The sequence below is a fragment of the Anoplopoma fimbria genome, chromosome 6, assembly GCF_027596085.1.
Source record: "Anoplopoma fimbria isolate UVic2021 breed Golden Eagle Sablefish chromosome 6, Afim_UVic_2022, whole genome shotgun sequence".
Classification (NCBI taxonomy): Eukaryota; Metazoa; Chordata; class Actinopteri; order Perciformes; family Anoplopomatidae; genus Anoplopoma; species Anoplopoma fimbria.
Genome location: NC_072454.1, coordinates 17,186,674 through 17,213,394, shown reverse-complemented (window position 1 = coordinate 17,213,394; position 26,721 = coordinate 17,186,674). Strand labels below are relative to the sequence as shown.

At 42.2% G+C, this 26,721-nt stretch overlaps 2 protein-coding genes across 2 annotated transcripts in view; both read left to right on the top strand.

Annotated features, from left to right (window-relative positions):
• Positions 1-20,955, top strand: part of tacc2 (transforming, acidic coiled-coil containing protein 2) — a 50,972-nt gene extending 30,017 nt beyond the window's left edge. The window contains exons 5-19 of the mRNA XM_054600766.1: positions 5,653-5,759; positions 6,180-7,590; positions 9,811-9,868; positions 9,989-10,196; positions 10,631-10,680; positions 10,813-10,925; positions 11,214-11,367; positions 11,744-11,890; positions 16,099-16,239; positions 16,339-16,415; positions 17,600-17,643; positions 18,892-19,052; positions 19,178-19,284; positions 19,454-19,574; positions 19,680-20,955. Coding sequence (XP_054456741.1) covers positions 5,653-5,759; positions 6,180-7,590; positions 9,811-9,868; positions 9,989-10,196; positions 10,631-10,680; positions 10,813-10,925; positions 11,214-11,367; positions 11,744-11,890; positions 16,099-16,239; positions 16,339-16,415; positions 17,600-17,643; positions 18,892-19,052; positions 19,178-19,284; positions 19,454-19,574; positions 19,680-19,745 — 2,965 coding nt within the window. The 3' untranslated portion in view covers positions 19,746-20,955. The remainder of the gene's footprint in view (positions 1-5,652; positions 5,760-6,179; positions 7,591-9,810; positions 9,869-9,988; positions 10,197-10,630; positions 10,681-10,812; positions 10,926-11,213; positions 11,368-11,743; positions 11,891-16,098; positions 16,240-16,338; positions 16,416-17,599; positions 17,644-18,891; positions 19,053-19,177; positions 19,285-19,453; positions 19,575-19,679) is intronic.
• Positions 20,956-21,864: 909 nt separating this feature from the next.
• ly6pge (lymphocyte antigen 6 family member pge) lies at positions 21,865-24,608 on the top strand. Its single transcript, XM_054600765.1, has 3 exons — positions 21,865-21,925; positions 23,721-23,837; positions 24,415-24,608. The coding sequence occupies exons 1-3, from the start codon at positions 21,865-21,867 to the stop codon at positions 24,606-24,608; spliced, it is 372 nt and encodes a 123-aa protein (XP_054456740.1).
• Positions 24,609-26,721: the final 2,113 nt, after the last annotated feature.

Below are 26,721 nucleotides of genomic sequence, written 5' to 3'. Positions count from 1 at the left end.
ATGAGAGAAAGAGAGAGTTAGGGAGGGAGAGGGAGAGACGTAGCAAGAGTGCTCCACTTTGCTGTGTTTTATTTATATCTCAGACACACTACTGCACAGGGGAGGAAGAATCAGGGGAAACGGGAAGGAGAGGGGAAATGGAGTGACTGCATGTGTGTGTGTGTGTGTGTGTGTGTGTGTGCTGTCTGTAATGTAGAAATGAATGATTTATAGCATTATACATAAGTCATTTCTTTCATCCCAAAGCTCTGCTAAATTCAGACCTCAGCGGACTGAATATTTTTCTAAGAATATCAGCAGCAAAGTGCAGGCTCTCATTGTTGAATTAGTAACTATTTTCCTACAGGTGTGCATAACAGACACACTATGTTTACATCATCCCAACCATCAATTATAAGGCTTTTACTGAGTTCATGGAAATCTAAAATGAGTAGCCAGTTTGTTTGTGTCTGCACAGATGGGGGGTTGGTATACTACTTAATGAACCTATGGCATCTGATCTCATCTTCAAAATGGAGAGATATTTTAACCCCCTCCTCACCGGTGCTCTGCTCACAGACCTGGCCTGTTGTTGTTTAATGTGCCATCTGCTTGCACTCAAAGTCTCCGTTTAGGCTAGATGAGGTATTACACGGAGAGATAATCTTAGACACTATTTTTTTTTCCTTAGTGGCTTCTTTGTTTTGAGACTGAGTGGATTTCTTGGATGAAGGGATACAAGAGATGAGAGTTGACATGAGTCTGGATGGAGGTCAGAGACATCTGCTCTGTTTTTACGGCTTGTGAAAGGTACATGGTGATTCTCAATATGAATCATTTGCAGAAAACAAAAGCCAATTTTTGCTCTTTTTCCCATTACAAAGCCTCTACACATTGCTCCCTGCTCACCACATCACATCTGTGTAGAAACTGAAGAGGCTCTTATAAAATGAAATAGGTTGTTGTGGTGTTTCACAGGGTGTTTAGTTCCTATGATGTAATACTCTATATCCAGACACTCAGACAAGGCACAGGAGCTCCCTCTATTGGTCTCTTCATTTCTACCTCATAGGAGTGACCAGAGACTGTATACAATATAGGAGAGACTCATAGTATAACTCCATATTTTATTATTATATAATTTTATAATAATAATAATAATAATAATACTTTCATTTTATATAGCGCTTTTCTAGATACCCAAAGACGCTTTACATAGGGCGAAGACAAACAAAAACAAAAAAAGAACACAAAGGAGCAAACAAAACAAACAAACAGAACATTTAAAAAAAAAAAGAAAACTGGAGAAGCTGTGCGGAATGAGTCATGTAATGGAGGGTAGGGAGGGAAAGGGAGCAGGGGTTAGCAGGTGAAGGCGAGTTTGAAGAGGTGGGTTTTGAGGGCTTGTTTGAATGATGATAGGGTGGGCGCCTATCCTCTTCCTTCTTTTAACAAAACATAGCAAAACAGATATTTACAGTTATAAACATACAACTGTAAAATATTTACATTCCTTAAGGCATGTAACAATGTTTTTGTTCTGGTACATTTTTATGATAAAACCAAATTTAAATCATGCTTTTTCACTGATATTTGGCTATGCAAAGCATGTGACATATTCATAGTGCATTGCACTGGCACAAAACCCATTATGATGCCTCACAGATGGGCAGTACTGATTCTTTAATGCCTAAAAGGTCATATCAAAAATCAACTTGATATTGGAAGCGCCTAAACAGCAGAGAGGGATAGCTAAATGAGGAGAAGATAACAAAGGGAGGAAGAATTGTAGAGCTGTTTGGGGTTGAGGGAAAGCAAAGGAATTAAAGGTAAAGGATTGAATGGATAGAGATAGATGATAGTTGAGTCCAGGGTTTCGAGGAGTTAGACAGCCGAGAGACGATGGAGCGAGTGTGCGGCAGCTAATCCATTGAGGCTAATCACACAGCTGCTTGGAGACCAGCAGCCTGCCTCCATCCATCCATCCCTTTTAATTTTACATCAGCTTTCATCAAATCACAGTTGCCTCTTTATCACTCTGAAATTCACATTCACAAATGAGATCAGATTTAGCATATTTTGCAAAGAGCAGATAAGTTCCAACATCTTCAAACTTTTTAGGCAATCTGCATATTTAGAACAGACAGGTGGTGTTGGGTTTACATGTCGGTGTAGCACAGGTTGCCTCCTCTTCCCCGGGGCTGGCGATGGCTCTCCCTCCAGCATTGTGAAAGCTGTTTAGACACGTCTAGTGGGATTTTGCTGGAAGCAGGGACACGTCTGGCTGCCTGATATGCAGCGTCTCCCTGCCTCGCGCTGCAGAGTTTCTGTCTCCAGGCTGTGAGAGGCTGCTATTAACTGCTGCTCCCTTTGTTTCTATTCGCCGACATACCCGACTGCTCCCCCACACGCTGCTTATTCCCATGTTTAATTTGTCTGCAACCGAGTCACATAAGAGCTGCTGAAAATATAACTGCAATCACACAGAAGAAATTCCCATTTTGAATTGTATTTACTATTAATTTCTTTAATTACAGTTCTCATTTCAATTTATATTTTTTAAAGATAATCAATATTAACCATTCTGCAAGGAACAGAAGAGTAGAATAAAAAAAATGCATTTTTTTCTCCCCCCTTTTTTTCAGTTAAATCAATTTATGGGCTGTGAACATAATAATGCTGATGCAGCAGCTGCTTGCCTCATAAATTTGCAACATGCCTTGATTTGTTTTCTGTATCATGCAACACTTCGCTGGACCTCACTGGTTAGGCAATCCTCAGTTGTGTGTGTTTGTGTTGGACTGTGTGCCGCCATCTTTACTTCCAACGTGGAACATATGGGAGGAGCAACCTCATGTTACCATAGCAACACAGTGTTTGCAGTCACATGAAAAATGTCCTCTGCAAGGGCATGAACGGAGAAATGAAATGAGCCCTGATTCCCTCATTATCTCACTGTCTCCAGTTTTATTTCCGTCCTTCCCCAAAGAAGCAGCTTTCATCCGCAAATTTTTATGTTACACAACAAAACAAAGGCTAAATCTCTTATATATCTTCATAGATGAATATGTTTGGTGTAAGCTTATTTGGTCTTTGTAAGTGGGTCTTGTCCAGACCATCTGACACTATGATCCTGGTTCCCAGTGATCCAGATGGATCTCCAGGCAGTCCAGTCTCATCCTGCTGGGACACACTGGGCCCTCACAGAGATTACAGCTCTGGGTTCTTACTTTGCCATGTGCTGTCTTGTTTTTTGCATCACTCCACCCTCCAAAATAATGGAAGTTTTTTATAAGGATTTTGATCTAGGGGCTTAATTTATGTAAATATAATAAACGGGCACCACATATTTTGCATCCTGTTGGAGTTTGTGTAGCCTGATGAATTGTTTAGATTTGTCAGTGGAGCAAATTGCAGAGCTAGTAGAATATGTTACTCTTGCCATATTGTTGGCTTAGATGAACCTCCATCTCTGCTGTGATGTGACCCCAGGGATAGAGAACATATTGCCAATTACATAAAAAGACTTTCATCACCAGCCTCTTCTAGAAACACTAATGTCTCAGCTCTGTATTTTGCTTGCATCGGGCATAATGATGGCTAGATGATGTATCAGGCCCCCCATGTCTTTCATACTACAGGTTTTTATTTGATTCATGTTTGTGTGTGTGTGACAAAGGACCCCCATAGGATGCTGAATGGCTCCACAACGCCCTGAGCTGAATCCCGATAGATTAGCTGGATCAATACAGTGTAGAGACATGGAGGTGTCATCTAGCTTGTCTTTTCTCCTGTCTATGCTCTTGTATTTGTGTGTTACTGTTGAAGAGGTGTAGGGGTCCACAATTACGGCAGCTTCCTCTACCCATTGCATTTATCATTGCCATTTTTAGATTGTTTATTGTAAAAGACTAATTTCATCGTTTAAGATATCAGTAGTTATCAAAGTATATGTTTCTTTTATTTTCTCTCTGTGTGTGTGTGTGTGTGTGTGTGTGTGTGTGTGTGTGTGTGTGTGTGTGTGTGTGTGTGTGTGTGTGTGTGTGTGTGTGTGTGTGTGTGTGTGTGTGTGTGTGTGTGTGTGCAGCTACTGGCCTCATAAATCTGCAAAATGCCTTCATTTGTTGTCTATATCTTATACAACATCACTGGTCCTCGCAAGTTAGGCAATCCTCAGCTGTGTGTGTTTGTGTTGGACTGTGTGCCGCCATCTTTGCTTCCAACGTGGAACTTATGGTGGCAGCAACTTCCTGTTACCATAGCAACACAGTGTTTGCAATGAGCAAAATGTTTTTACATGTGCTTAATTAATTTAGGCAGAAAATGACACTGTGGTAAAGATAAAAGGGCAGGAGACATAAGTATCAAACGCACTGATGATATATGGAATGAATATTAGAGCAGGTTTGACGGGCGGGCAACATCATTTTCTTCCGCGTGGATACAGCAACGTGGTTCTGAAGCAAGAGACAGAGAGGGGTAGAGGGAGGGAGGCTGAGAGAGAGAGAAGGGGAGAGAGAGAGAGAGAGAGAGATGAGAATATACAGTTTGCAGGCGGTGGGCTTCTGCAGCCAGTCTCATCTAGACTGGGAGGCATCATCATCTACTGGGGAGGACTGGAGACAGACGGATGTGGCAATAGATGACAAATACGAACGTGAAAGGACTTCTATTGTAGATTGAAAACAAAGAGATATTACACTGTAGAGAAAAAGAAACAAAGCAGAGGGAAGGTTGGATCTGGTGGTCTTAGTCGTCAAGAGGCAGTGGGTGTGTACCTGTGAGTCCGGCTGTAGCATCGTGGTGCGGAGAGGTGTATCCTGCCGCCTGCAGCCATGGCAGTGAGTACGTGGCAGGCTCTGTCTCCACTGCAGTGGGCTCGCTGGGGATGGGACAGTCTACTGGGAGGGGCAGGAGACGGGGACAGCCCGGGCTCGGATCCGGCTTTTGGGCTCCTCCGGAGTCTTTCCTGGAGCTCACGTCATGACAACATGATCAGTGCTGCCACGGAGCCGATCAGACAGAGGTGAGACAGGACGGGAGGCTGAGGACCTTAGTAGTCAGGTTGTCTGCTGAGCTTCGCTTTGTATGTGTGTGCGTGTTTGTGTGTTGCTGAGGAAAACCAATCAATATGTCTTTTCGCGCAGGATGATAACATTGTAATTTTCATTTACAGCCTATCTTCATGCAGAAATTGGTCATTTCTCCATTTTTCGGCTCGGTGTTCCCCTCAGTCCCTCCCTATCTATTTCATATCTGTGATGTAGATCCTGAGGCGGTCTTGTGTGTTTATGGATGCTGCATGTGTGTGTTGAGGTAAGGTGATCCTGTGTCTCAGATGTGTCATTATTTGTCGCCTCACTGCAGATTCAGCGTTTTCATTTGTAGCCATAAAAGTCTACAGGAAATTAAAACAGACACACACACACTAGCCTAAAGGTATTTTTTTTAAAACACATACACACTGCTGGAAATTGCACCTGCTGCCCTCAATACCTGCAGCTCTAAAGAACAGCATCGGAACTGCTTTCTTTGGACATAGATGTATCTTTGGTGATTTCCACTGTCTGAAGGAGAGAAGTTTAGCTCACCGTCCCATGGCGTCAACGTTCCAGATACAGTCACTACAGTTCAGGTGATATCAGTTTGATGTATGCTCATCTTTTGTTATAGGAGCTCAGACTCTGATGGAGCGTTTGAGACCCCTGAAGCCACAACCCCAGTGAAGACTGTTTCTCCTATAGATCCCCCAACCCAGCAACTAACGTCCGATGACACAGGTAGGGTAATAAAATCCTGCCATGATGTGCGTATGATGCTGTGTTACGCCGTCATAAAAAAAAAAAGGTGTAAGAAAGTCTTGTTGCGCCATCTAGTGGAATACAGCAATATCTCCCACCTGGCTTTGTCTGCTGAGACAACCATCTGGGTCTTTTGGGATATCTAGGAGAGGCTGACCTATCGGTTCAGTCTCTCTCTCTCATGTGGTTAATTTTCGTTACTTTCTATCCAACTGAGAGACACTTATTTAATTATTTATAGCACATTCATCCCTATAATTGAATGTGTCAGAAGACAGCAGCAGCTTTTATCACCATGCAGGCTTCCTTGATCACACCTGCATTTAATTCAGTTAGATTTTATGCCTTTTTTTTTAGCAGCTAAAACCTCTTTGCGTTACGTCTCTCCATCTTTTGCAGTAGCAGACACATCAGTCAGTCCTCCTGCCTCTGAATTGACTCCAGACGATGCACCATGTCGTTCCCCATCTATTGTTTTTGACGAGGACAGGCCCATTGCAGCCAGCGGCCAATACAACATCGAGGTTACCGGAGATTCAACGAGTCACACTCTGACCCGCTCCCTCAGCCTCCAGGGAGGAGAACTAGAGAGTGCTGCTCTGTTGGACGGATCCTCAGTGGGAGGCTTCCGTCAACATTCTGAATCCTTCAGTGTAGGCACCGAGAGCGCTCCAGGGACCCTCCACAGGCCCAAGAAAGTCCGCCCTGGGTCTTTGAAGAAGAAGCCTCTTCTCAGACAGAACTCCGACCCAGAGAGTCCGAGCCCTGCCTCATCCAGTAGCACCCCGGAGACCAAGAAGCGAGCGAAGCCCCGAACTGCTAGCCCTCTCCAGCCTCAGGAGGAAGCAGAGGGAGGTTCTGCGACCCCCAGCCCTGGAGGAACCCTTCGCAGGACCAGGAAGATCCGAGTGGAGACCCCTCCTCCCCTGCCGGAGGAGACCACCCACACCAGCCAAGAGGAGAGCCTTGTCATCCCTGCCTTGCCCTTGTGCCAGGAGGAGACCCCTCTTGTGAGTAGTCCAACAGCTGGAGAAGAATCCCCCATCCCCCCTAGTACCTCCTACAAATGGGATCCAGATAATTTTGAGAACATCGATCCTTTCAATACTGGAGGTAGTAGAATTGCCAATTCCCCCGATCTGGGTCGTAAAGGCCCTGTGTGTGCCTCCATCGCTACCCCTCCAGAGAGTCCCTCTGTCTCTGCTGTAGAGCCGGGTCCCCCAGCTCCTCTTCAAGAGCCAACCACCAACCCTGAAGAGCAACCCATTATCCCCAAGCGTCAGTCAGTAAGGCTGGAGTTTGACTACTCTGAGGAGGGCAGTGAGGCGTCACACCAGGCCTCTCCCCCACCCAAGAAATTGGGCAAGAAGCCCGGTGCCAAGATGCCTCTGAGGAAACCAAAGCTGGGGCTGAAGAAGAACCCTCCAGTGCAGACGGAGCAGCTGGACAACAATCCTCCAGCAACCCACAATGGCAACGAGGAGGAAATCCCCCCTCCCGCAGTCTCTTACAAGTTTGAACCTGACAAGTGGGATGATCCCAACTTCAATCCATTCACTTCTAAGAAAGGCATCCCCAACTCCCCCAAACTGTCCCGGCCTTCTTATTCCTTTGACACCAATAACTTTGATGACTCTGAAGACCCTTTCAAATCCACCAATAAGATGGCCAACTCCCCTCCCAAGGCCTCTGCGTCCTTTGAACTGTCATCCAATGACTATGACAATGAAAATGACAACGACAACATTGGGGAACTGGAGGACCAAAATCAAAACAAACCGGGCAAGAAGAAGAAAACTCCGATCAAATCGTAAGTTCACAGTCTGTTACCATGGGGCCGCACATTCATGGGAGAGACCATACTCACTTACAGAACATTGTATTCATGTAAAGGAATGTCTGTGTTTCTCTGTTTGTGAGGTTAGTCTGTGTTTGTATGTTATCCTCTTGTCTATTATGCCAGTGTCCTCTGTCTGTCTCTCTGTCACCTGTGTCTGTGTATTCTCATATGTCACAGGAAGTCCAGGGGTGTGTCTTCTCTATGTTGTCTGTTGTAAGTACAGGGACAACAAAACCATCCATCCCTTTTTGACTCTTAATTCCATGTGGCTCCTTTTAAAGCAGCATGTTGCCCTGTTGTCCCTCTTCATATTAACAGAAACATCACAATCCCTTGTGCCAACTATCAAACGATTCCATGTAAACGATCCTGCATATTTTAACAGGACATACCTGTTTTCAGTTGTTTTTTTTGTAACTTTGTATTATGCGCAATCCCACCTATGAAATGGCAATTGAAAAACATCATAGTACAAATTAATAGCTTGGTTTATTATCTCAGTAATAGCTTATATTAGTGTTAACATGTTCAAAGAGCATTTAAACATAATGCAGTTATTGCACATAGAAAATTCTACTCATGCAGCAAATTAGTACTATACAGCAGGGTGCACAAAAGTGCATTATTACATTATAGTTGGGTGTGGTCAGCAGTGTAAAAGGCTATAATCCTTTAAAAAGAGGTCAGTGCAACAGTGTTTGATGAGGTTCTTTTGAATGACAAACTTAACACAATGTGATGTGTTAGTGAGTTAGTTTTGTTACTGCCTTAAGCAGTCACTCTTTACAAAGTTTAGAACAGATTAAAATTTTCTAACAGCACTTTCTCCATTACATTACATTACATTACAGTCATTTAGCAGACGCTTTTATCCAAAGCGACTTACAGGAAGTGTATTCAACATAGGTATTCAAGAGAACTACTAGTCACCAGAAGTCATAAGTGCATCTCCTTTCTTAAACAAGCATCTTAAAGCATAAACCAGAGCAAAAGTATAGTGCAGAGGCAAATTACTATGAAAACAATAATTGCAACAGACTAATACGAATACAATAAGTGCTACAAACTACTACGAATAGGATAAGTGCAGTAAACGAATACGAATTCAATAAGTGCAGCGAACTGATACGAATACAGTGAGTGCAACAACTAATACGAATACAATAAGTGCTACGAGGAAGGCTCAGGGTAGTACTTCATGACAAAGGTTAATATTGGAACAGATTCTGTTTCATGGTAAAATTCCCCATTACGCTTTTTTTTCTCCTGAAGCTGACAAAATATCTTTCTTTGTTATTGATATGTGTTAGCTGTCTAGCTAATGTGTCCAGTCTGTAAGTTTGTAAAAAAGAAGGTGCTTGTGCTCCCTCTTGTGTTCATTTTTGGCTATTGTTGAAGTTAAAACTATAAAATAATTCTTAGACTTTTCTAGATATACATATTTTTAGGGGGGTTATTGTCCCATTTATATTAATCCCTAATGAATTCTGTTAAGAATTTTAACCATTAATTACTGGGCCTAAAATGTTTTTTTGTGACAAGGTGCAGACATTTTCTGCTCAGATGTATCAGATATGTTTATTCATAAATTTAGAGTTTGAAATAGGATGGTGGATTATTTTGTTAATTGCTATACAAGGACTTCCACTCCTTTAAAAACACTGTGAGAATCTATGTTTTTTGGGATCTATACATTTTAAACTTAGGTAACAAAAGTAAAAGGTAACAGGTAAACTACAGTAATATTTCATGCATCAATGTCCTAACTAACCTGGTATATTACCAAATATGTATATTCCTCTCTAGGATTTGTGTTATTAGTCTATTTGTGTGAAAAGGAAACTATTCATAACATAACATTCATTTACTACCACTACTGACTGTGCAGTTACTAACTAGATTCAACCCTTATCACGAACATTTCACTGTTCTGTCATTACATCCACACATAGAATACAGTAAGTGGTACTGTAACTCAATGCAAATTATGTTGTCATCTTGTGCAAAAGCAGATGTACCCAACCAGGTTTACATTACAGTATTTGCGACTATACACACATTTGAGATATGACGCTTGTAAACAAAAATTTGTGTTAGACGGTGACGGATGAAACTAATAAAATTGTGTTCCGAAGGCGCTGAATATGGAGTATGGATCTTGACGATAGATGTTTATTTTCTTTTTCTCAGTAATACTTTCAGAGTGAAAAGGTCGCCAAAGAAATCCCCATTGTCCGACCCATCCCAGGTGCGTACCTAATTATTTATACCTGTACATCTCTATACACTTTTGTTGTTGTTGTTGTTGTCTGCCTGTATTTCTCCCTCTTCCCTCCGACTATGTCAATGGCACCTCCTTTGCGTTCAGGATCCTTCGCCCACAGATGAAACTCCCTCTTTCCGCCAACAGGACGACCACGCCACAGACGAGGAGAAGCTGGCCTCCTCCACCAGTCACAAGTGGGCCGCCCTGCACGACATGGATTCAGATTTAAACTCTGACCAGCAGGACTTCCCTCAGCCATGCGACCTTACTTCCTTTGTTAATGAGAACAGTCTTCCTCATCAGACTCCAGGTGAGGCTTAGCTTTCTGACTCTCTTAGATTCCTCTTTGTGCTCCCGGCCACCTGTGTCCAAATAAGTGCTGACAAAGATCAAAGCATACCGCAGACAGGCGGTGCTCAAAGGACATTCAAACCTTATGTCTGTACAAACCGTTGTGTACAGCAACCATCCCCTTTGCTCTTCATACATCCAGCACAGTATTTGTTTTTTGTGGCAGTGAAATAAGCCTGTTGGCCCAGTTCTCTGCTGCCCTCTGACCTCCAGAAGAGCCTCCATTTCTCTGTGGCTGTGTGTCTCAACCCATCTGGGACATATATGCAATAATGAACAGACAGAGACCTGCCCTCAGCCTTTCACCTCATGAGTACAGAGCTGCACACTGGCTGACATGTCTCCCCATTTCTTCTTCTGCCTCTAAAACTTTGTTTTGTCTTTCTGTGTCAGTGCAAGACTATGAAATTGAGTACATGGAGAAGCTTGGTTCTGCCTCCCCAGTGAGTATTTTGTTATTTAGAGAATCTTATCAAACGTTTGCTGCTTTCTTTATTAATACTGGTTTGTTTTTTATATGTATTTAAAATAAGATTTCACAGGGTTTAAGTTTTTTTCCCTCGTGTGTCTTGTAGCCGCTGTCTGTGAAGAAGCCGTCTTTGTACTTGAAGTTGGACTCAGTATCTGACAGCTTAACCAAGAGTACGACGTGTCCACATGTATCTGAGCCCAGGTCCCCCTGCACAGGGTACAACACACTTCTACTGCTCTACCTCATGTTTATTTCTGTGTATTTATCGTGTAGTATTACATACATTTATATTTGGTGTGTAATGTAGGAAGTCTTACAATGCAATTGTCAGTTTACTGGTTCAATATACTATGTACTTTTCCTATATGAACAAGAATGATTTGGATTTCATAATACATGCAGTTCAGCTGCTCCAGCAACTTTTAACACTCATCCATCATAAACACTTCATGTCCCAATCTCTCCCTCCCTTCCTTCCTCCTTCCTGTCTCTCACTATGAGCAGAAGCTTTGAGGAGATGGAAGCCCAGATAACAGCGGGAATGAAGACACCAGTGCTGAACTCCCGGCCCGTTCTCGAGGGCTCCACTGTGGACAAGGGCAGGAAGAGAGAGAGCGAGGCTCTCAGCCGAACACAGAGCGCAGAGAGGGATGAGAAGGTGAGCCGAACGCATGTGTAAATATTCAAACTCATTGTGGCAGTTATCACATATGTTGTCATTCCTGTGTCTTGTCACCATCACTTCAGGAGAATCTGTGAGCTTTCATTTTGTAAGATGTACACCTCGTCATTGTTTAGACGCGAGGGGGAAGAGTTTCAAACTGCACATGCTCCAACATGAGCGCCATCAGTCATGGGGATTTTCATTAAAGCCTTGTCACTGCTGACACATAGCCAGTCCGTTATACTAGCTTCCTAGCTTGAACTCAGTGACTCAGTGACTCAGCTCACCATGCTGCCACTCAAACACTCAGCGCTTTGCTTTGCCATGCTGACCCCTGCCCTCCTACCAACTCCTCCCCATGCCCCTGTAGCCCCCTTACCAGGGCCCTGTGGAGGCCCCTGCTCCAGTCCCGGCCATGCCCCTGTTAGAAAGGCTGTCTGAGTGTGACGACCTCCTGCAGTACCTGGAGCCTGACCTGGCTGAGACCAACCCCACCGCATTCGCCCAAAAACTACAGGTGTGTTGACGGACCAGACATGACCGCTTTTGATGAACATTATAGGTCTTAAATCTGGTGGCCAATTTGTGACCCTTATATGTGTTTGTGTGTGTTTTTCACCTTTTTATCACTCTGTCACCCTAATACATTCTGCCTTTTAATTTTGCCATCTTTCACCTCCTATGCCTCAGTTGCAGTTTTTAGCTTACCGTGTGAAATAAATTGATGGTGTGTGAAATGTAGCAGCAGCAAGTGTGTGCGCTCAACTCAAGTTTCTATATGTTTTCCCTTTGCTCTCTCATCCTCGGGCCGCAACCCCCCTTCCTTACCCCCACCCCGAAATCCATCAATCCCGCCCTCCCACCTCCCACCGCCCACCCCCATGTGTGCGGCCCAGGAGGAGCTGGTGCTTGCTGCCCTGAGGATAGAGGCTCTGCAGGTAGCCAAAAACATCTCTCAGTGCCCCTCCCTCTCCACTGTAATCCCCCAGGTACTGCGCTGAGGCCTGCACCTGCTGTATGCAAGTGTGTGTGTGTGTGTGTGTGTGTGAGGAAAGATGCATCTCTTCAATGAGTGATTATAGAAAAACAGGTGTGTGTGAAATGCACATGTGTGTGGCTGCAGTGTGCGTGCATGAGTGTGTCTCAGCCTGCCTCCCCCTCCCCCTCCTCCCTCAACACACCATTCTGAGTGTGACTGTGAGCTCATGGCCTTATCAACATGGTGTTTGCACCGCTACATTTGCAGTCCCCTTCAACAATCCCCCACATATTAAATCTTTAACATGGCTTAAAGCGCAAGAGCTCCCACCCTGACTAGCAGCGAGCTCTTCCAGGTTGTCTCCTTGGCGACGGGGTGCTGTGCCTTCCTCGTCCCTTGCCTTTATTATGCATGTTGCCTGTTCATGAGAGGCTTACATGAGCATGAATGTGACTGGGAATGTCTCACACTAGATGATATCAGCTGCTGGGGAGTTATGGGGATATAACTCTCCTAGATGTATTTGTTGATGCTTTGCTGTCATCCCCCGAAAAATCCCAGTCACATTCTTGTTTTGTGATTCGGCCATTTTTGCAGACTAACAGCACTAACAATCAGGTACATCAGGTAGGTGAAAGTATCAGGTTTGGCTCAAAATTTTGGTAGAACTTGGGAATTTTGCTGATTGAAAGGGTTGTGCTGAAACAACACATGCCTTCATACAGTAGAAGAAGAAGAGTGAGATTTTTGGCTTGATCAGTGGTGAATCGACATTTTATGGTCAGTGGAAAAACTCTCCTTAGTGCTGGAGAAGGGCAGGCACTTCCCGATTTTCTTTCCCTCCGTGTCTCATGCTGTTGTCCCACACATTTCACAGTCTCGACTCAAGAAACCCAGCACTCGGCGGTGGAATATCAACGGTTCACCCTTACTCAAAGTAAGAGTAACATATACCCCTGTGATCTGTCTTGGCCTTAATCCAACCACAGTGCAGTTCAAGTATTTGGTAATAAAAACATTTAAGATTGTTTTTGGCTCAGAGCACCAGCACACTAGATTTTAAGTAACTAAGAGAGTTATGGTCTGATTGGGAATGAACGTGTTCATATCTACATAGGTTAAGAGTGTATGAATCACAGCCTTTTAAAACAAAGTACCTCCAATTTTGTACAGCGCAGGAAATAATAGGGCTCCTACAATTTTCCTATGCTGGGCATTACATCCCAATTTGGATGTAAATGCCCACTAATTAAAGCTCAGCCCTATACTCACCTAGTGCTAGGGTACAGAGCCAAAACAATTGTCCATATGCCTAAAGACTGCATTGTGAACTCCAACTCCTGTAGACCCCAGAAGTCCAGAAGTCTGAGACCTTTTTTCAGGTTTCACTATATCTTAGCCTACCATAGCTGTACATTTTCCCTATGAGCAAATTTGTCTTAATTGTGTTTCCAGTAGTTATTTCTAGTATCTCTCTTGTAGTAGTCTACTAATGGGTTCTTTTTGTGTTTGACGTAGCTTTTGTCTTGTGTCTTCAGTTGTCCCTTTTTTGTACACATGAAGTGGTTTTCCCTGAAGTCTACAGTTAGTGTTTTGAAATGTTTGCATTTTACTTGACATGTGATCCAGGATGATCTGATAAAGGAGTTTTGTACAAGACTCAATTACCAGCAGGTCAAAGCAGGCAACTGAGCCGGTGCTGGATGTTTGTGTGTGTGATACTTTATCGTAATTTCATTCATTACAAATTTGGTGGGCAATATCAGGCAACAACCTCCTGGTCTGAAAAATGAAGCTGATGATGAATTGCCTTACACTTGCATTCTTTCTAATAGCCAATAATAGGGGGCAACTCATCTGTTTGGAAGAAGTTAGATTTTATGGAAGTCTATGAGAAAATGACCATACCTCTCTCTTGATTTATCACTTCACTGCATGGTGTCATGTGATGTCATATGAAATCATGGTACCATTCAGAGTAAAATAGTCAAAAAGCAGGGTATGCCTCAGGGTGTGGCTACATTGTGATTGACAGTGAGCTACCACAGCTTTGTCCAGTCTGGGAGTTGTCTGTGTTTTCTGCTTAGAACTTAAATGCTTTCATATTTTCAGTTCATAAAAGTTAATTATAACCGCTTTGGTTGCCATAAAATGTCTTATTCAGCGGTCGGTTGTATTTAGCTCCTCACTCTAGTGTCACTTCTGGTTGTAAGCCTCTTGAGGCCTCAAAACAACAGTCCACAAACCAATGGATGACGTGACTGTCACTACATCCACTTTTATACATTCTATGGGCAATATGCACTACTGAGGGACAATTAATCATTGTACCCAAAAGTGGCTTTTGCATTTTTACCCAGTCTTGCGGGCCTTGCGTTTCATCAAAATATTAATACGTGTGAACAGACATGCAACTGGGGCAGGATAGTATTCTAGTGTACAAATTGTGGTTAGTTTTATGGGACTCTGGGCTAACTGGATTGGGGGTATTTCAGTTTGGGTTGTGGTCAATGGGAACTTCAAGCCCCCTAAAGCAGCAGCAAGTGTACTCTCAGTAAGGGCACACATTTATTCAGCGTAGCCCATGTTGCTTTACTATACTGCATTCCAATTTATGGTACTGGCATTTTTATGGGTTTTTATTGGGATTGTCTCTGTAAAACAGACCTTTAAATACAAGTTACTGTGAGTCATAGCAGCACTTATTTTTGGCAGATTTTCTTTAAGTTATTGTTTACACCTTACTGAGGTGAAAGGGCTAACCCAATCAGCACCTGACTAAAAGCAAAAGGGGTCCATGGTTACCTGAACTTGACCCGTCGTTACGTTCAGTGGAATAATGGATTTACTGCCTTACCAGACCAAACACTCTCTTTTCAGCATATTAGTGGATCTCAGGCTTCCTGTCCCCTGTGAACCCCAACCATTTCATCAAATCCTCCCGTAATCCGGCTCTCCCAAGGATGACTAAATCCACTTCAGAGCAAAGTTTTAGGGGAACAAAAATAGTGCTAGAACAAGATTTTTCTTTGCATTTTGATATGCTGAGTATGTGTGAGGAACTGGCGTTGGTAGAGTCATAGGTTGCAATGGTCACATGAAGACATGCATACATTCTATGTTTTGTAGTGTCTCTCAGCATACCTCAACTCAGTATCCAAGTCAAAATCTTTCTATTGATAAATCCTGTGAATTTCCCTGGTTCACCTCAAATCAAAGCCTCTGTTATAGTAAAATAATTGGGGCATGGCTGTAACAGTTCACACTATGATTTTAGCCACAACAGGTAAGACCACTATATTCAGATATGCTTTAACATGACACTAACATCTATTCCCCATGCTGCCCAGTCCGCTACATTATCCCCCCTCTCTTGTTTATGATGCAGCCCTCGCTGTATCAGCTGCCCTCCTTCCTGTGTGCCTTGGCTGGACCCAATCACATTCAAGCTACTGACCCCTCAGCTGGGGGCAGCATCAGCCAAATCACTTGGCTAATACTGTGGCAATGAAGACTGTTTCATCCAATCAAGTGGCAAATGACCAAGTCTTCAGGAGCATTACCAGCCAATCTCATTTACATATTGGTTTTTGCAGTGTGTAACATTTTGATGTAGTTTAATGTTGCCTTGCGGTTTGATTCAGGAATGCTTGTGGTCCCGGCTTGTCCCATCTTTGCCTCAGTCTGGTTTGTAACTGGTTATGTTTCCTTTCCTCTCTCGCCCCTCCTTTGGCTCCTGGAAGCAGCACAGAGACGTGTCTTCTCCATTAGAGAGTGGCGTGTCCAAGAACTCTCTGTACACCAGGACCACCACCAGCTACATCGAAGGGGAGAGTCCCCACCTGCCCAGAGAGCTGGACCACTCGCTGGGAATTGCACGAGAGGAGGTGCGCCCAAAACTGTTTCTTTTTATCCTACAAGTCAGTAATACTGTCAATACATTAATTCAACATCACACACGTAACTGTTTTTGTCATCCCCCTCAGATTGTGACAAAGGAGAAAGAAGTGCTGGAGTGGCAGAGGAAATATGAAGACAGCCGACAGGAAGTGGGGGAGATGAGGTAGGAAGTAGCACCTTGGGTTGTTATCACTTACATCACTGTGAGGTCACACCCATACACTACAGAAAGGAATTAACACCTCCCTGTGTTTCTGTTCAGTGGTACTGTGCCAGGATGCTTAGTGTCCTGTTGTCAGACTCCACCCATCACCGTTTAACCTATCAATTAGTTTATCTGGCTCTAAGTGTAAAACAAAGTCACAGTTAATGCAAAGTGGAGAGCCAGTTAAAGAAGTCTATCTGAGTCCTATTATCAGCATGAGTGTTATAGGAGAAGAATAGAGGAATAGATGATTATGTTATAAGGTATATGTAAATTATCCTTGAGAAACTTTGTAGGGGCTTCAGGTGTCATTTGGATTATACACCACCAATATCTTAAAACTGGGATTAACTACACTCATATTTACATCTAAAGATGATCAATTTATGTCCAACATGTAAAGGTTCAAGGAGATGGAGATATAAGGTCCTGTTCTCTGACAGCGGGTGGTGGGTGTGTGGGTCCAGCTGGCCACAGCTTAGTTAGTGTGGATAGGACAGAGCTTACTTCATTTGACTGATTGGGCTCAGGATAAGGAGGGGTTAAGAGGCTAAGGGGAAGGCATAGCTAATCAATCCTCTTACTTCTGGCAACCTGCTTTTGCCAAAGCAAGGCTTCCTATTGGGCCCTGCTGCTGTTTGGCTTTGAGTTTGGGGGAACTTCTAGCTTTAAGACTCAGATGGAAAATGTTCACAGTGCAGATAGATAAAAGATATAAAGCCAAGGATAGTTTAAGGATAGTTAATAATCCTGTTATCTATAGTTGTAGACTGGTTAACTGTTTCCATGTCTGTGTCGTTTACCTGAGTTCTAAGAAAAAATCTTATTGCACATTTTACACTTAACTTGTAGTTTTTAATGTCAGATGTTTTCAGCATATGAACGCAATATCAAAATTATAACAGAAAGCACAAATCAGAAGTGCCAGATCCATATCTGTCTTTCAAATATCCAACAAAGTCAGGCTATATGTTTTTAGAGATGTTTTATTCAAACATCTTGCTAACATTTTAATTGGTGGAGACAAATGTAAGGGTTGCATAAAATTAGATTGTTTTAGAGACATGCATACTTTGAAATACATTTGTCATACTGATATAACCCCTTCCATATTCTGATGGTCCACAATTTTTCATCCATAGGAGGATTGTTGCTGAGTATGAGAAGACGATTGCACAGATGATAGGTGAGTTCTCTGTTAAATAAAGGTGCTCAATTGCTCACAAAAACCGAGCATTGGTCCCAAGTTACTGGACGTGAAATTTCTTATTTCAAACCAATTACTTTTGTTCCCCAACCTCTGCCACTACTTGTTGCTACGCTTGTTTATTTGCAAACTAAGCAATATATACTCTATGTGTGTGCCTTACTCCATTGCCACAGATATCAGAGAATTAAGTACTGTTTTTAACCTCTCATTCAAGCTATCTTTGCGACGTGCTTGCTTTCATGTTTGATTGATATGAACTGAATCCTGACATCATTGGAGGTGAAGCACTCACCTTTTGCCCACGCGTGTCCTATATTCTCTGAACTCATTAAATCCCGCCGCAGGTTCACTCTTTGCATTATTCCTGCCCTCACCTTCTTCGCCACCTGATGATTTGATTTCCTCTGCTGTCTAATTCCATTTCTTACACATAAAGGAACAATCTGTCTCTGCCCTTGTCTAACACTCGGCTCTATCACTTGTCTTGCCCTCCCAGCTTGACTTAACACAGTCCCTTCTTTTCTGTTCTGCTCCCATCTTTGCTCCCCTTACTATTTGATAACCCTGACAGGCATGCCAGGTGAGTAATGCGATATTGTGCTATACTTGTTTGTGTCAGCTCACATCTCTCCACCCGTCCGTCAGAGAGGGGAGCAGATGTGCTCACTTTCTTCATCTCATCCAGGGATTTGTTTGTCCATTTTGTTGCATTTCATCCTGTATGTTGAGACTCAGTTGCTGATATTAAATACAGCATACACATTTACATATGCATACTGGGTACCTTTACATGCACACCTGCACTGTAGATTGTTGTGGATGTCATTCATGCAGAATTAGTGAGTTAAGCAGGCTAGTCATTTCTAAGCTAGTGACAGGAAAGGAAAGGGAAGGCTGGGAGGGGGCTGAAATACTCTGTTGGCTTTATCATGTAATTCTGAAGGGCCTGGAAGCCAAAACTAGCTGCCAGTTCTGTTTTTAGGGTTAACAGGTGTTTTTGATTTTCATTGTTAAGTGTTTTTGTTTGCATGCTCCAGAAACTCATATAGTGTAGTATAAAAGGCTGTTAAATCACACTAACCCACAAATTCATTTTGATATATTGTCAAAAATCAAGTGTTTGTATGTACGTATGTGTGTCGGTATATGTGCCAAGTACAGCAGACCCTTAAGTACATATAGACAGGTGATCTGATCTACAGTATATTTGTGTGTGTTCATCAGAGGATGACCAGAAAGAGAAGTCTCTGTCCCACCACACCATCCAGCAGCTGATCATGGAGAAGGACCAGGCCTTGGCCGACCTCAACTCTGTAGAAAAGTCTCTGGCCGACCTCTTCCGACGTTACGAGAAGATGAAAGATGTACTGGAGGGCTTCCGCAAGGTGACTGACACACAAATTATTCACAACTAATGAGTCTTTTCAGCATAACCGGCCTTGTAAGTCATCTGAAAATTGGCTTGACAATCCCTATGGCTAGTAATTAAATTATTCTTCACTTCATTCAGAATGAAGAGGTTCTGAAGAAATGCGCTCAGGAGTATCTGTCCAGGGTCCGCAAGGAGGAACAGCGTTATCAAGCCCTGAAGATTCACGCAGAGGAGAAACTAGACAGGTGAGTCTCATTATTGCAAATGAATTCCTCCATGAGATAAAGGGAAATGCTGGCCCATTTATTTCTAAAGATTCATTCTTTATTGGCTTTGCAAACGTAAGGTTGTGCTTTCATAATCATTTTACAATGTGATGACTTGATTCTCATTGTATCACTTGTGTGTTTCCAGGGCCAATGCAGACATAGCTCAGGTGCGGGTCAAATCCAAGCAGGAACAGGCCGCTCACCAGGCCAGTCTGAGGAAGGAGCAGATGAAGGTGGAATCTCTGGAGCGCACTTTGGAGCAAAAGGTCAGTTTGAATTCCTCAGTCCTGCGGTTTAAAAGGATGTGAAATCATTGAGAAATATCAATGGGGACAAGTATATAAATTGCCATTTTTGCAATTGTTTTATAGAACAAAGAGATCGAGGAGTTGACAAAGATCTGTGATGAGCTGATCGCCAAGATGGGGAAGAGTTAGCGACCACACCACACCCAGGTCAAATCTCACAGAGAAGAGGAGTGGTTGTTGGAAGAAAAAAACAACAACCTGGAACATAAAGCGGATCAGCAATGTCTTCCACTCTTCGAAGGACTGATGGACGTTTAAGGCCAAAACGGTCTCTGGGTTAAATTTCCTACTGACTTTGTGTATACAGAATCCACAGGAATGACTTCCCCCTAATCACTCTGTACATTTTTGATATGTCAGTGTATCGTACTGTATCAGGGGTCTGGTTTAAAGTTTTAGAAAATGTATCATATCACTAACGTGTGTGTCTGTGCGTGAGAGTGCGTGTGTGATAATGGGAAAGAGAGAGCATTGTTTGTGGGTTAAATTATCTATAATTATGTTGCCATGACAGCCACTGAGGGAGAAGACTGTTTACCTGTCCCTTTTGTTGTCTCCTCTTGATACAAGAGAAAAGATAAGACTTTGAAAAAGAGTAACAGAGATTTAGATTCATTTATAATAATGTTCATACACCACTAAGAGAACACAAACTATCACAATAGCTTACTGCATGAGGGAGAGAAAAGAAGAACTTGTAATGTTTTATGTTTGTATATACTGTAGGAAATTATGAAAAAGATTCACTGCATTTTTGATAGTTATTCTGTCATCCTTGGCACGCTTCGTTCATGTAACCTTGTAGATATTTGTCATACTCGTCATAGCTTTCTTGATGAAATTGTGCGACTATTTTTTGGGATTTTATTTTGATAAAAAGCAAACTAATCGTGACCTTATTCAGTCGTGGCCAGGAGTAATTTAATTGTGGATGGATATGTCCTAGTTCTGCTGTGGTCGTTGTGTCACACTGAGAAATAACTTTTCTGCACAGCTGCTGTACAGCATCTGCTTACAAAGTGCAATAAAAGATGGCAATACAGCACACTGTATCAGTTTAGTTGATGATGACCAATGATACATCAGGATTAAGTTATGATCCTGATTTCTTGACATTGTGATGCACTGATGTATTATCGATGTTGGTTTGGGGGTTTTCTTTTCTCTTACTTTAGATCTGTGATTCCCAATCAGGGGTATGGAGTACAGCGGTATGTGGAAAAAAACTGAAAGTATGGTAGAATATACAAATTATATTATAAAGATACATACATTTGTATTTAGGACAAAAAAATACTATTAGAAAATTACTGTGGGGCTGATCATAAGCACATTTATTGCCACCAATAAACTACAAGCTACAATAACCCAGCTGCATCACGTTTTGTTAGAGTTTGAAAAAGATCACTGAAAGTAATGGATAGATAGTTAAAAATCAAGCTTCTTTGACTTAAAGTGGCAGTAGTATAAATGCAAACCTCCAGACCTGAACATCCACTGTTCAGTGATCACACTGTCTCATATGAAAAGAATACAATACCACCTGTAAATAACAAATTGTGTTAAATAACATATTTAGAACATTACGAGTGGAGTCACTGAACTTGAACGGTACTAGACTTCTCCTGACAGAGCTGTGCAGTGTTCAATAAACATTTGACAGGCATAACATATTTAGAATAGCAGGTCTATTGAGACAGATGACAGCCAACCAGAATGAATTACTGCAATTCTTGGAACTGTAATTTAGAAGTAGATGGAACATTTTATACAAAATACATTAAGGCATCTACATAAGCGTCAACAAAATGTGGCTGATTACTAATCGCATACTGGCACTCATACATCACAGGACAACAAGCATCCTGTGACAAATCAACCTGGCATTGATGAAACTGAATGGACACCTGTAGGGCCGCAATGCCAGGTAAAGTTCAGAGATCAATCTGGACATGTGGAGACAGGGACAAGAGAGGGAGGATCCAGACTCAGGATGGGCGTGGCCACAGCACAGTGGTGAATGGTGCAGTGAGAAGTACAGGACGAATCCTTTTGCCCATCCACGCAGAAGAAGCAGCTATTGACTCTCTACACAGAGCTGTGGGCCCCAGTGGAGGGGCTGCTAATCCCCTGGTCAGTACAGGAGGGGGTATCAACTCCTCTGATAGCAGATTAAGCTCAGGGGGCTTTAGGAGCAAACAACTTGCTTTTCAGTGTGTGATCAGGACGACCCAGGACCACCGGCACCATGAGAGCTGTCCTGTACTGTCCCCTGCTCCTGCTTTCTTTGGTCCTGCTAGCGAACATCAGTAAGGACTATAGTTTTTTTTATTGTGTTTTCTATCTTCACCCCCCCCCTTTAGTGTGCACTTGTTTTTTTCCTGTCATCTCCTGAGAGGCAGGGACCTGTTGAGTAAATTTACGTCCAAAGTAGCTTTTGATCTCACACTTAAGGACAGGTAATGTTGGACATAACAAGACTGCAATTATCTTTATTTTTCAGAAACGTCCTTGCAGTAACACCTTCCATTGACACTTTACATTATGTCAGCTTTGCTAATTGCTGTTTTTCTGGTAATTATCCTGAGTTTTGCCTTCGGTGTGTCATCCTCCACTGTAACTAGCATGCAAGCCCCACAGCTAATCTCTTAATAGGCCTGGAGGCTAATACTTATAGCATGTGTGTGGAGCGGCTGTGCTGTGGGGATGGATTGGGGTCAAGTAAGAACAGCAAGGGGCCATTATACGTCATGTCAACATACAGAGGGGCACTCTGTATGTAACTGCTGACCAATTTGCTGTTGTTTTTATTGTTTTACTCTTAAAGCTGCGCTATTATAGTCTGATATTTTTCTAATTCAATACTTATTACTTTTTCTGATTAAGTTGATTTGTTGGTTTGTGTAGACAATTTTACCTTACTGGTCCTTTACCTGAGTGGTCACAACACTTTGTGCTTCTGATCAACCTTTCTGTCCACCGGCACGTCATAACCGGATGATAAAAGACAAGTCTTGTGTTAAAAGAGGTTATTTTGATGGCCAAGAGATGTGCAGCTACAGAGAATGTTTGAAGTCATGATTATTCCTATAAGCCCAGCTTGGTTTGATCCTCTTAGTAAGCAGCATTAAAGGTTGTTTCTGAAAGGCCATTTTAGAATTTAGGAGAAGGACGGGGGTTTTCAAAAGGAAGCGTTAAAGTGCTATTTCAAAGGTCAGCTAGTTCTCAAATAAGCGTTGCCCTCCTCTGGAGAGTTTTAGAAAGACATTTACATGTTTTATGTGCTGAAGTGGGCCCATGAAGCTTTAAGTGAAGGTTAGAAAGATGTGATTTTAAATCTGAGAGCACTTGTTCAATTATTTGCTTGATTTAAGGACGACTTGTGGTAAGGAAGTGATTCATAAGTGCACTCTTATCACTTTACTCTGAATGGGCCTGTGGGACGACGCCATACATCAGAGTCGCCCAGATGTGAATTCACCATCCCTGTGTGTAAACCCTCATCAGACCTATAGATCCTGTGGCAATAAAGGGCAAAACTATCCTGAGTTGAGGCCCCTTGTTGATGCTGCATTATCTCAACTAACAATGGATTGAAATCTATGATAAATGTGGACGAGTTATCTGGAGTAAGCCACAATGTAATGCAGTCTTTACCATGCCAGAGTAGCTGCAGTTGGCTGTCTTTAGAACCACTTGTGCTAATCTTTAAAATTGGGTTTTTAAAGGACACAAATTGAAGCAGTGACATCAGCAGACCATTTATACCTTGAAAAGGTCACAACATCTGACACAGGGCTTTTCAAAAACTCTGTAATTTGAGATATTTGGTGTTAAATCCTACATATGCATCATAAACAGTTTCCATCTACTGCAGCAAAAACACCAGGTCAGTCTGAGAGTGACATAGGGCTGTTATTTAAAAAACGTAGTGCAGTATTTCCCTTAAAATGTGCTTTTCAAGTAGTGACATCTATGCTTCATATCCCTACAAACTATGCTTTAGAGATCAGTAAACTATTCTCCGTAAACATGCCATGATGTTTTATTTAACTGCTTTAGTAAGCGTGCACTATAGCAATATTTCTTCTCTGTGTCCTCCAGGTGAGGCTCTGCGATGTTATACCTGTATGGGCTCCAATAACGAAGACTGCAACCGGCAAGGCTCCAAATCTTGTCCCAGCTACTCTGATGCCTGTGCTGTGGTGGTGGGCCATGACAGTGAGTCCAACAGTGACAGTGTAGTAGCCTTTTTATTACTAGTTCTCTTTCTACCCACAATAAAGATACACAAAGCTCTATTTGTATCTGTGTGTGAGGATATGTGCGTGTGTCTGTAATGGAGGACAGGCTGCTGTCTGGAGACACATCCCAGCCAGAAGGGGGTCCATGGCTTTTAGGGAAATTAAGAGCTTTGCTGCCCCTACTAGATCAATATCCTTAATTAGGACACCATGTGTTCATGTCACCGAGACAATTCCTCTTCACAAATTGAACATAAGTCTGTTAACTAATTTAGTCCTGCATAAGAGATTTACATAAAATATACCTTATTAATCATCAAAAAATGGGGCAGCAGGAGAGACCACCCTATCTGTAAATGAAACTTTGTAGATGCTACAGTTTTACCAGATTCAATTCTGGTGTCAGGCACGTGGTAGTGTGTACTTGACCCCTGTGAACAAAGTGAGAAAATAAAAAGTTAAAATCAGCAGCAACTTTAATCATTGTATATTGCTTGGCTAGTATAAGGTAGCTGCTAAACCAGTGAGTTCTATTTATGTTGTTTTTTTGTCAGGTGGGGTAATGAAGTCTTGCTCCTATAAGTCCTTTTGCAGTCAGGCCAACAGCCAGGGCTACAGAGCACCGGGTGTCAGAGTTCACTGCTGCTACGGCGATGACTGCAATGAGACCAGCTTTGCCTCCCGGCTGCCAAGACTCAACTACCTGCTGCTGTTTCTGCCTTTGTTGTTCCACTGTTTTTTCAAGTAGACACACAGCTAGAATTCAGGATGCCAACAACAATCCATCTGCAACACAAATACCTACTAGTGTTGTTCTCATTTACTCCAAGAATGCCAAATAACCATGCCTGATTTAACACTATAAACACAGTACAACAATTCCACTCTGCTTTATTTGACCACATTTATTTAAACGGAAGCCTTTACTTTAAGGAGTTACTAAACATGGAAGATCTTAAAGTGCTGGGTGTGACTGCGTGGATTATACACACATTGTTGGATTGACTCCATTAAGCAGTACTCAACTAGATGCGTCTTTCAATTGATTTCACTAAGCTAATAACTAAAGGATCCTAAGGGAAGCGCTGGAATATCAGGCAGAGATAATTTATTATTTGCTTCCCACATTAAAGAGGAAGAGATGCTGCTCATTATTTCCCCCTCTCTTGTTAGATACTCAACACAAAATGTGTGAAACTACAGGATGACACGACCAAGAGTGTCTCTCTGCTTTTAAGTTACGCTTTACTGCATCCGTTTTCTTTTTCACCTGAACCTACACACCCAAGTATTTCAGGATAGCACGTTTTGCAGCAGTAGATCTGTGGCTAAATACGGCACCGGGAGTTCCATCTGCTGGTGTGTTGTTACATCATTAGCCTTCTACCTGTCAATCACATATCTGACGAGCTGTGCGAGGTATTTTGGAAGGCAGTGATAAAAACACTTCTCACACTCTGAAAATCCCCATAAGCCTTTAACATGCACGGGGGCAGGGTGTGTTACAAGGATGAGGTTAATCCACTGCGTTTGAAGTCACTTAAACAATTAATTTATGAATAGAGTTTCAGCATGCCTCACTAGAAGATGGCCTGAGGCTACTGTAAATATTGTATAGATAATTAAATTAAAAAAATAATAATGTCTATTTGGTGACATATTCTGTTTATTGTGTAATTTTCTTGGAACTCATGTTAAGAAATGTTTTTTTCTGGTGTGATGTACATTACATACAGCAACCTGCAGCTGCTGGAAACAAATTTTAGTACTAACATTTATAATAATGCTGAAGTGAGGAGATACAGTATAATACATTCTAGTAATCTGCACACTAAAATCTTTTGGGGATTCTTTTACTTATTTTTTTATACGTTTCTCATTATGTATGAAAATAACCTTCCAATGTAATTTGATTTAAAGAAACTATGGATGCCTCTATAACATATTGGTAGGAAATATTCTACCACTGAATGGCACAACAGCAAATACTGGATGTAAAGACCAAATTATAAAAAATGTTGACATTCATAATTCAATGCAAATGCAAACACATGTTAAAGTATCTCTGTTACTGCCTCTGTGTGTATGTAATATGTTCTGTCCTAATATGACAATGTCTATAAAACAAGCTGAAAATACTGTCAATTGTGTGAGATTATTTCACCTCATCTTTTTAGCAGCATAGCGATATTAACTATTAATTATATGTAAACCACTTCTCATCACATCTGGCTATATTTCTCCAACTATTGGATGAACTTCCTAACTGCAGGGGTGGAAGTAACGAATAACACATTTCACATTTACTGTGACAATGTCGTTTTTTGTGTACTTTTCCGAGTACTTTTAATATAATAGTAAAGCACTTTCTGTCTCCCCTATATTTAAAGTAAAACTCGTTACGGATAATAAAGGCATTCATATATTATATTTATATCATTGGGCCTATTGCACCTTGGCATGGGTAATAAAAAAAAAAGCGTTTTATGTACATTAATTAATCCTGGCACCACCCGTCCAGCACGCTAAGTTATCCAAATCAAACGCACCCAACAGGTGAACGCTGGGTGTGGCGAACATGCAAAATGCTGAAATGTTAACGGTGCGGTGCAGAGCTTCCTGCAGCTCAACGTGTTTTGAAAACTACGAGGAGGCGAAGTGGGACGGAGCGACTGGAACTGGTTTCACTGGGACAGCGAGGCCGAGTGTGAATGAACAAGAAGAGAAGTTAAACCGAGCAGATTGAGTTCAGACAGGTGAGAAACGTTACAACGTGTACTCACAAAGTAGCGATGTGACACAATGGTACCTGGTGCGTGAAATCTCTGCAGTCTCTTCTTTGCATTAATATGTGTGTGTTT

What these genes read in the sequence shown, in the direction of transcription:
- ly6pge (XM_054600765.1), top strand. Translation starts at nt 21,865, where the DNA reads ATGAGAGCTGTCCTGTACTGTCCCCTGCTCCTGCTTTCTTTGGTCCTG. An exon ending in GGTCCTGCTAGCGAACATCA is followed by an intron (nt 21,926 to 23,720) that starts GTAAGGACTATA and finishes TGTGTCCTCCAG; the next exon opens with GTGAGGCTCTGCGATGTTAT. An exon ending in TGTGGTGGTGGGCCATGACA is followed by an intron (nt 23,838 to 24,414) that starts GTGAGTCCAACA and finishes TTTTTTTGTCAG; the next exon opens with GTGGGGTAATGAAGTCTTGC.